The sequence below is a fragment of the Urocampus carinirostris genome, chromosome 15 (assembly GCF_059441175.1).
Source record: "Urocampus carinirostris isolate Australia breed hairy pipefish chromosome 15, RoL_Ucar_1.0, whole genome shotgun sequence".
Classification (NCBI taxonomy): domain Eukaryota; kingdom Metazoa; phylum Chordata; class Actinopteri; order Syngnathiformes; family Syngnathidae; genus Urocampus; species Urocampus carinirostris.
This window is the reverse complement of record NC_142363.1, coordinates 20,717,977-20,729,063: the sequence shown is the minus strand read 5'-3', so window position 1 is coordinate 20,729,063 and position 11,087 is coordinate 20,717,977. Positions and strand designations below refer to the sequence as shown.

General features: G+C 38.8%; 1 protein-coding gene across 2 annotated transcripts in view; it reads left to right on the top strand.

Moving 5' to 3' along the window:
• The first annotated feature begins 1,888 nt into the window (after positions 1 to 1,888).
• Positions 1,889 to 11,087, top strand: part of asap2a (ArfGAP with SH3 domain, ankyrin repeat and PH domain 2a) — a 59,756-nt gene continuing 50,557 nt past the window's right edge. For both annotated transcript variants that reach the window (XM_088354252.1, XM_088354250.1), the window contains exon 1: positions 1,889 to 2,391. In XM_088354252.1, the coding sequence (XP_088210378.1) occupies positions 2,266 to 2,391 (126 nt within the window). In that variant the 5' untranslated portion in view covers positions 1,889 to 2,265. The remainder of the gene's footprint in view (positions 2,392 to 11,087) is intronic.

Here is an 11,087-nt window from a genome sequence, read left to right as displayed (position 1 = left end):
TTTGGACATCCAACACAAGCCCTGTTTTGAGAGCATCCTGATTTTTGTAGGATCTTGGCCACTGTACTGCAGCTCATCTTCAAGGTGTTGGCAATCTTGTAGCCTTGGGCAGCCTTATGTAGTGCCACAATTCATTTTTAGGTCCCCAGAGAGTTCCTTGCCATGGTGTGCCATGTTGGGGGTTTCAGTGACCAGAGTAACAGGGAGTACTTCAAATTGTACACACCAGCTCCCTATTCATACCTTAGACCAAGTGAGAGTAACAAGTCACATGTTTTTTGGGGATGGAAAATGACAAGCAGTGCTGTGTTTGGACACATAGGGGTGTAGTGCCTTTGGGGTTTACTCACTTTTGTTGCAAAGGGGTTTAATTATTAATGACTATATTTTGAGTTTTTTAAGGAGAAAAATAAATTCACTTTGCTATATGAGCTTTACACAGACTTCTATTCATCCTGTCAAAGTGATATTTCTTCAGTGTTGCTCTGTTTAACATTATAATGAAATCTCTGCAGGAATGCGAGGGGTTTACTTACCTTTGTGACATGCTGTATAATTATTTTCCCTCAGGGGATAAAGAAACAGCACTTTGTCTACCTAATTAGGAATGATGCCTACTTAGAAATATAATATTTGTGTATATGAGCACAATGGAATGTACAACTGCACAATAAAAATACACATGTTTATTAAATATTGGTAATGTGCTGTTTTCTTCTTATCTTTTTACACATATTTATCTTTTCAATTCAGCTTATTTTGCGCAGAAAGAAGCCCTCTAATTTAGTTAGATAATTGTACAGTATAATGACAATAAAGGTTGCCTGTTGCCCTCTGGTAGGCGCTACAGGTCCCTTAAAACAAAGACAAACAGGCTCAGAGACAGCTTCTTCCCCAGAGCCATCGCCACCCTAAACGAGCGCACAGAACTCTGAAAACATAGATCTTGCGACTATTTTTTTTTTGCTTCTAAATATCATGGCAAAAAACGGAAAAATATATACTCTGTGACTTCTTGGGGATTCTACTTGCTGCAAATGCTTTTGCACTTGTTTTTATTGCGTTACAACGCACTATTCTTCTTCATTGCACTATTATTATAACTTAGGCCACTCTTTAAGCACTATGTTGTAAATATTTTGTTTATTCATCATGTCAGTCTTTTAATTGTTATCCCTTTTAAGTCTTTATCACACGTTTACCCAGGAGTGCCATGTCTAAGCTCGTTGCGTACAATATTTACAACATTCTTATCAATGTCAATAAACATAATCCAACAAAGGCAGTTTCATTTTATTCTATAATCTAAGAAAAGAATGATGATTGCATGGAATCGTTTCAAAACTAATTTAATTTAATTCAATGTACTTTTTGTTTACACACGAAGCTCCATACGTGACTGCTAATAGATTTTCGAATTAACAGTAAAAAAATGAAAGAAAATTGGCTTTAGCACAATGTGGTTTGGTTTGAACAATTTTAACAGCAATTAAACACATTCACAATTTCATTATACCATATTCTAACAATATGAGGTGTGAAGAATTTTTAGCGACACTTTTAACAGCAATTAAACACCTTATAATCACAATTTCACCGTATCATATTCTAACAAGGTTTCTGGAGGTAAAGTGAAATAGAAAATTGTTACTATGGCATCGAACAAACAAGAATTTAAAAAAAAAACAACAATTGCGTTTCATTTCGATCGTATGCACGGCCGTCTTCAAAGTTGTCATACTTACGATTGCTTGACTAGTGTACATGAAGGTAGCATCAGGTCACGCCCATACTCGTTTGCGATTGGCTGCCTCTAGCTAGACCGGGGTTCCTACTGGCTATTGTCAATCCCTTGAAACCCCCTCCTTTACCTATTTGGATTCCATGCGCTCCGGGTGAAAACGTTTTCTTGTTGTTTCCCGGGTCTCGCATTAGTACACTGGTCTCCCCCTTTCAAGTTTCACGTTTGAAGACGATAAAGGACAAAAGACTTCCAAGGAGGGAATTTCTGGTTTTATATTCGAACTGGTGACAACCGTTTCTACCGAATGGAGTGGCGGTACCTCCATTGAAAGGCAACCAAAGGCTTAGAAAGTCCTGTCCAAAATCTTTCCCAGTCATGGTTCACTCTCGGTCGGATTCATCAAGGATATTATTACCGTTTCTTTGAACTTTTTTCGTTTTTCGTCCAGAAGCCGGCAGAAGAGTCTTCTCTTGCCTATACGGCAGTAAAGTGGGAAAAGGTGTCGCGTGGGCTTATTAGATATGCCTGACCAGATCACGGTGTCTGAGTTTGTGGTGGAGACCAACGAGGACTACAAGTCACCCACCGCCTCCAACTTTACCACCAGGATGTCCCATTGTAGGAATACCGTGGCCGCGCTGGAGGAGGTGAGTGCACCGGCTTGGGAGCCGATTTCTCACTAGCGCAGGTTTTTTTTGAAGTGGGGGAAATTATAGATCATAAATAAACAAAAAACTCAACGAATATGGGCAGACAATGTATTGTCATTTTGGATCTTCGGCCACCTAGTGGTAGAGAATTGAACATCTGTGCTTACCAATATACGTGGTTGGCACAGACAGACATCCATCCATCTGTACCGCTTATCTTCAGTAGGGTCGCGGGTGTGCGGAGCCAATCCCAGCTATCTTCGGGCAGTAGGCAGGGGACACCCTGAACTGGTTGCCAGCCAGTCGCATGGCACACAGGGACAGACAACTCACTCGCTCATTCTCACATAGGATAATTGGCTAGTCCAAATTGTCCCTAACATGTATGCCATTGGAATGTGGGAGGATACCCGAGTGCCTGTGTAACGACCCTCTATAATGCACGACACAAGGTTTCACAGTCACTCGGTTTATTGCTTGCATTCTGCATTCAGTAAACAAAACAATACAAAAGTCAGGGCATCTGTTCACGACTGCAATAATCTTCAGCGCGATCCAAATTGGCTGAAGCTACGGCAAGCGCTGAAGCCCATAAAGTGCCAAACGAAAAAGACAGTCGCAGACGCCCATGACTTAACAATTGAATGACCGGAATATTAACAGTAATACAACATAAACACAGATTTTGTGAGAATTCAAAAAAACACTCAAAACAATCAAATTTCAACTCTGTTACACCTGGAAGATGCAAGCACATGGAGAACATGCAAACTCTGCTCAGGAAGACTGGTATGTGTATTTGAACCCATAATCTCAGAACTGTGCCGCAGACATGCTAAGCACTCAGCTGCCGCGCCGCCCACAGACATGCATACATATGCCACTTCGAAGGTGTTATTACCAGTTTTTAAATTTTTTAATAGTCTTTGGCCATCCTATCTCTCTGATTTGCTTTTATTATATTAGCCCTCGCTGTCCCTGAGGTCCTCTGGCAGCAGCTTGTTGACTGTTCCCAGGGTGGGAACTGAAATCTGTGGTGAAGCAGCATTCAGCCACTTTGGTCCTCATCTGTGGAACAGTCTGCTAGAAGACATCAGGTCTGCAGGGACCCTTGCTATTTTTAAGACCAGGCTCAAGACCCACTTTTTAAAATGGCTTTAAATTGATCATTTTTAATTTTTGATCCTTGTAACTTCTAAGTTTTTAATGTATAATACTTTAATTTTATTTCATACTTTTATGTTTTTTTTCTGCCATTGTTTTAATTTTGTATTTCTATTTTTATATCTTAGTGTTTCCTCATTTGGGTATGGTAGGGTGTGGTTAAATGAGGATTTTACTGTCTTGTTGTGTGCTGAATGTTTATATACATCATTTTGAGTGGTAATTTTTTCCCTGAAAAATTCTTTACAAATAAAATTGATTTGATATAGCCCCAAAAATATCAAATTATCCTCATGGGGGTTGGGGAGTTGACATCAGGCAGGGGACACCCTGGATTGATTCCCCACCCAAACACAGCATACAAAGACCTCAAATCTTTCACACATGCACTCATACCTAGGGACAATTTCGAGTCACCACTCAACCTGCCATGCGTGTCCTTGAAATGTGGGAGGAAAGCGGAGTGCTCGGAAAAATTGCAAACCCCGCAGAGGAAGGCTGGAATCGAACCCGGGAACTTTGAACTTTGAGGCAAACATGCTTACCCTTCATACACGGTGCCGCCCGTTTTTGTTGGATTAGGTGTAATACAACATTTAATCAAACCGATACCAAAATCTTACGGCGCAACTGTTAATTCTTGCACTCATGTTCATGGTTCAACATGATAGAACCATGCAGTTTTATCATACTTTAAACAAAATATTACAATATGATCATACTCTGAGGGTATGGTTTTCGTTGAACATTCCATTTGATTTTAATTGTATTTAGTTAAAGGAAATGAATGGAATTTGGAACTTTTTTACTCGTTGCCGCCACCTCCTGGCTTGTGTCATGATTGCAGCCTTTGCCAAGCTCCTTATGTTGTCTACTGCAAGCACGTGCATTTCTTAGACACGCTTGAACACTCTCTGTTTTTCATTTTTCTTAGGTTTAGGATTAACATCCGCCCTGTACTTGAAACAGACCCTTTCTTTCACCATCTTCATGCTATACTTACATATATTATCTTTAGGAATCAGCATGACGTTACTCTCCATCCCTCTGCCGTCCCTCCCATTCCTCCTACCTAGTGTGTTCTGCCCTGAACAGCTTTTCAAAAAGTAAATAAAAAATTATAAGAGCCCTTTGAACTCAGTTGGGCATTGTTAAAATACAGTTAATAGAGAAATTATTCTCTTTTCAACCTTTTAAGGCCACCTCAAACGACTCAAATTTCGTATTTTAATCTGATAACTAAACTTGAGCAATGGTTTATTTCTTTGTCTCTTTTAGTGCTGATTTTGGAAATCCTGTTAGAAATTACCATCTGGAAACATGGCAAAACCAGGAGTTGAAAACGAACAAATAGTTGATCTACATCTTGCAAAACCAAGAAGTGTCTTAAAGAAAGTAGCAAAGGGTAGAAATAAGTGTAAAAAAAATCATTGAAATTTGGAGCGCAGATGTAAATTCAAGCATCTGATTTGGAATTTTTAAGGTCAAGAATTTTATTTATACACTTTTTCAATTAAATCCTAAAATTTTTCAGGGAAGAAATAAGATGTTATTTTAGTTTGTGCATAATTTATTTACTTAGTATACAAGAACAGCATACAACCTGTTAAAACTTTTTCAATCCAGTCATGTTATTATTAAAACGTTTTTTTTCAGTGAGCCTGAATTATTTTTTTCTGGGGCACAGCAGATTATGTTACTGCAAAATCGAATTAATCAGCGGATTGTTACAAAACCTTTTCTGCCACGTGTACTATAGAGTGTTTATTTGTTAGAAATACTCTATATTTACATTGTAAGACCTTTTTGAAATACCCATGAGTGGAATTTGGAACAGCCATTCATAATGATTGAATGTTACATTCTTTATATATTCAGGATCTAAGAACCCCAAGTGAATCATATTAGTGTGACTATGTGACATTTCGAGAGCTTCTGCATTGAATTAACAAGAGCCCTAAGTGTGCAAATACGATGTCCAGTTGGACTGTTGCCTGTTAGAAGCACTTTTGTGCTGTTTTCTTGATAGCATGCAAGTTTTCTAAAGGGAGGCTTCCGCTTGGGTCCACTCCGACATCCCTCTCCCTTGTTCAAGTTTCCCGACTTTGTGTGCTCCGCGGTGCGGAGCCTCGCCCAGCCCCGGTGGTAAAAATAGAATTTCCCACATGAGTTGGGTGCCAGCAGGCAGAGTGCGTACTATGTGCATCTGTGTGTTAGTGTTTCTACTCTGCAAGACGTCAAACGTGACCTCGGCCAGTTAGTCGATTGCACTCTGCAAATGTTTTACTTGTAAGCAACCAAACTGCAGGTGAAACTGAGAAAGATCGCACAATTGAGGCAACTGGCTGTGAAGATGATTCAGCTGAAACACATATGGGTCTATTCTTACATTTCCGGTAACGGCGCACGCAAAACCCCCAAATTGGCCAGAAGTTTGAATGCCTAATAACTCCGTGCACCCTTATGTGCGGAAAAAAATGGAAATGTATTATTAGATTTGTGGAATTATTGAACAGTCAATAAATATTGCTCACCGCAATTGCATTATCCTCCCACTAGAGGGATAGGGCTTCTGAATATTGATTGCAGTTGCATGACAATGGTGGCAACAGGGATCAAACTCAGAAAGCGGTGGTAAGAGCGGCGACTCACAGCCACTAGGGACATAGGAGATGTAGGAAAAGGCAATAAGTCTTCTAAATTTCAAACTATATTTTGTCTCGGTACCAGATACAAATGTTAGAAAAGAGAAAACAGAAAGTGATTAAAAATAATTATACAATATTATTTCACTTTTTAGCTTTAACCAGGCATTATAAGTGACAAACGTCTTTGAATACACACAGCCATGCATTTAATAGCTTTTAGGATGATCAAATTACTTCCCACAATGCCTCTACCTTTATTCAGTTCAGAATATTGTGCGGTTCATAAAAACTCTGCAAGTCTGCAATACGATTCTGTATTTTAGTGTTTGCCAACCTTTTCTGTACCACGGAACGGTTTAATGTCTGACATTATTCTCATGGCCTGGCTCATATATAACATCAACAATATTGCACTGTGACTAAAAAAGTGTTATGATGACATAAAATCTAATGCCTTTTTCTGTGTCATCTGTATACTTAGCAGTCTTGTGGATAGGATCCGGCGCTCTTTCCGCCACGATTCAGGTTTTATTCCTGTTGCATTCAATTTTGTAATTGTGATTAGCAATATATATCTGCCTATTAATCATGCTCAAATATGGTACTCATTTATTTTTAGTGCAACCCTAACCCTTACTCTGGTTTTAATTTTATGAGCCTAGTAGTTCAGTGCGCCTTATATATTAAAAAAAATATATATCGCAAAAGACTAATTTTTGGGTCTTTATAAGCCGATGCACCTTATAGTGTGGAAAACACTGTCCTTTTCTGTACCATGACCAAGATGACACTTTAAAAATGTTTATAAAAATGTTACAAAATACTGCAAACGAGGATATTGATTCTGTTTGCCTTCGGTGCAAACGGTACTATACGCGCTACGTCTGCTATACCCGCTTTAAACTCGACTACGCTTAATGCTATGGATGAGATTTGCGTGAATATAATTTTATCTCGAGCCATAATTACTCATGAAAAGAGCCATATATGGCTTGCGAGCCGTAGGTTCCTGACCCCTGGTTTATACCATCTTGAGTCAAGTCAAGTCATGTTCACTTGTATAGCCCTTAATCCCAAGAAGTCTCAAAGGGCTGTACTACTATTACACCATCCCCTGATCTAAAACCAGAAAAGGACAAAGCTGTGTAGTGCCCCACTAAAATCGTAACATGGCTCTAATCACTTTTATCGTTGGTTTGTAATTAATAGCGGCGTAACACCCACAATTCTCTGGCTTATCACGATCCCTGATGTTTGAAAAAGTTTTTTTCTTTTTATTCAAACAAAAAAGTTAAACGCACACCTATTTAAGATTGTTTTATCAGAGATTTGTTTTAAAAAACAACGATTCAAACCCCCCTTAGACATAAAATTGAAGTTTGAATTTAAGATTTGTATTTGAATTACTCAAAGTTTGTGCTTGTTATTCAACAATAGTTACCCGTAGAAGTAAGATAGGCAGTTCGCAAAACTAAAGCTATTTTTGTAAAAGCTATGAGTCTTAGGTTTGTGATGAAACTGATTAAAAAAAATAGATTTTCTCATTTCATTGATTGATTGATTGATTGACATCACAATTTAACAAAACACCTAATACATGGTTAAAAAAAGCCAGTTTTGGCGAAAAGACTGTTTTCACTGGTCATGGTGTTAAAGGATCACAAAACAGGAAAAAAAACCTAAACAAAACGGAAAAGAAATAAAGAAATTATATTGCACAATGTGTATTTTCATTCAATAAAACTTTCTCGAAGATTTATTATTTTAAATTTATTTAAACTTGTACGGCAATTGCCCAGCCTGACTCGTAAAAACAAAATTTTATGTTTTGGGCACATACCCCAGATCTACATCAAACATTCTTTTATTGGCATATTGAGTAGTTCCTACAAATAAAAGTGACATTTATTTTGAACATCTTAGAAAAAGAAGACAGTGGTTGCCATTCAAGGAGGAAAATAAGATCAGAGGGTTTCTTTTGGGCTGATCACCGATCCCCCAAAATCGTCTGGTTGTTAAATCGGTGCACCCCCATTAATTAATGGTCTATAAAGTTTATTCTGTTCCGCTTAGAAATAAATGTTTTAGGTCATATGTGAAATTAGGGGGATATCTCTGCAGCACTGTGGAATGCTACTAGTATTGTCAGCTTTTTTAGCAAAGAATTGGGGTTGACGTTGCTCAACTGTTGTTCCTCTGTTGTTGTTCGACATGGACCTGTCGGCCCAGCGGCTCAGCAAACACAAGACCTTATTGTTGGCGGACCGTTTTCAGACTGCGGTGGCATTGAAATCACTCCTTGATTGGATAATACTTATATTTATCCGGTTTTGGTGTCAAACATTCCCAAATGCACATTTACATAATTCATCTGCTACTTAATTATTATTTAATGTCTTTATTAGAGCCCACAAAAAACGGGTAAACATTTGGGCTTCCTCAAATGACATCATATGGAAAGATTTTCTTTCTAGGCACCTAAGTCGACATCAACTGTTTTCTTGATGTGACTTTAAACCAGTAATCCAAAGAAGATTATTTACTCTCAACTTTGTTTCACCCTTTTTGCTGTAGCTTAATGGAAGTCAAATCCTTTAGGTGATGACAATGCGTCTGTTTCGTTTCTACAAAGTTCTTTCTCAGGGTGCAATTTGTTAACAAAGGAGATTAATTGGTTTTTGTGATTAATGCATAAACCTGGTGTACCAGATGGCTTTAAAAAACAGCTTGCTTTGAATGGGAAAAGCTGACAGAAGTTTGATCAGTAAGTGGAGCATGTTTTTTTCTAGGATGCTTTTTTTCCCCTTTCCTTTCGAAATATAAAAACAATGGCTTATCTACAGTACTGTGTTTGGAAATTCCAGATTGCCCTTTAAAAATGCTAAATGGTCAAATTAAGGCAACCTTGAAGGTTTTTAATTCATGGTATTTCCTTACACTTAAATAGCATGCAAACCATGGCAAATTAGTCTCAAGTCTTAAATTAGTTTTTTTTAAGATGCAACTTGTAGACATCTTGTTTATGTATTTGCAGGCATGCTCTTTTGTGTCTCTGCTAGTAAAACCACTGCGTTAAAAACCTGTTAGTTCAGTAAGAGGCTTTGTGTCACGAATCGACCCCTCCTTTGTGCTCTTGCTATGCATGGCTTTTCTGTCTACATGCTTTTCGTAGCTCGTATAATAATAATTTACAATTGGATGAGGGGTAGCCTGAACTCAATTAATCTCTACGTGGGAACATTTTCTCTGATGGTTGTCTGGTTAACTGAAATTAATGTGATGGTAGACTAGGAGTCATTTTGTAAAACCAATTAAAAGATTCTGAGTCTTTGTTAGTCTTTTTAAATTCACTCCAGTTCATTTATGTTGCGATCTGGCATGCAAAGATGAGATAAGATGAGCGTGATTGTCTTGGATGCCTTATGTACTTTGTCCAAAAGATACAGGAAATTCCCTTATAATATAAATTTTACAGTAATAATCTTGAAACCAACGCAGGGAACTTGTACGAATATGATTAAGTTAAAGTGGAGATTGTTGGCATTGGGTGGAAATTTTGTTCCTCCGGAAACGTCACAATGTGAGTTTGTGTCATCATCAGTATGTGACCAGTGACCACAGAAGCTGCTGTAGAAGGAGGAGATAATAGTATACCCGAGGGCTGAGTTGACCTTGTGAAGTATTGATCTTAGTTAAAATGCTCTTACCTGCATGAGCTTGGGGAATATAATTCTGAGGCTTGCCCCAGTTACTGGACCTTGTCAGGCCGACAACATCCAAAGTGCTACACTAAAGACTTGTCCTGTCCTTGACACAGCTGAGTCCTCAAAGTGCATCCACTTTTACCTTAGCCTCACAGCAGGCGTTTTGTAAATGGCCTTTCATTTTTATAGCGCTTATCCACCTTACAAGGTCCTCAAAGCACTTTACATTTCAACTAATCATTCACCTACCGTTGAAGCACCATAAGGAGTAATTGGCGGTTCAGTATCTCGCAGAACCGTTTTCACTAATTTATTCATGACATTCCATACGTTAGCCTTTTAATCTCTGCACAGCTACATGCTATATGTTTCATAAGTTTGTGTTACTGGATAATGGTGAATAATGCATTGTTGATGCTTGTCTGCTTAATATTTTAATATGTGTTGAAAAGGAAGTATTATGTGCTTTATATTTTATCCTTCAATCAAATAAATTTTTTTACTGGGCCTACGTTTTAATGTTGCCATGATTGTTTTTCCTTGTCAAAGTTAAACAATGTCTTTTAATATTTAAATTTTCCCACTTGGTGTGCGTATTTCTTCATTTTAACAGGCCAAATACTTCACAGACTTCCTATGAATGAGACAATTATAATAATCAAATTTTGATGTTAATCAGGGCAGCACGGCGGCGCAGTGGTTGGCGCATGTGCGGCACAGTTCTGAGGTCGTGAGATCAAACCCCCTGTGTTGAGTTTGCATGTTCTCCCCTTGCTTGCGTGGTTTTCCTCCGGGCACGCCGGTTTCCTCCCACATTCCAAAAAAACATGCTTGTCAGGTTATATGGCCGGACCAAATTGTCCCTAGGTGTGAATGAGCGAGCGAATTGTCTGTCCCTGTGTGCCCTGCGACTGGCTAGCAACCAGTTCAGGGTGTGCCCTGCCCACTGCCCGAAATAGCTGGGATGGGCTCCAGCACCCCCGCGACCCTACTGTGGATAAGCGGTGCAGATAATGAATGGATGGATGGATGATGTTAATCAAAGAAAACAGTGCGAAGGTCCTGGGTTGAATTCCAGATATTCTAGCCTCCCTGTACGGAGTTTACATAAATGCTGCGAAGGTCCAGGGTTAAACTCCAGCTAACATAGCCTCCCCTTGCGGCGTATGCATGTTCT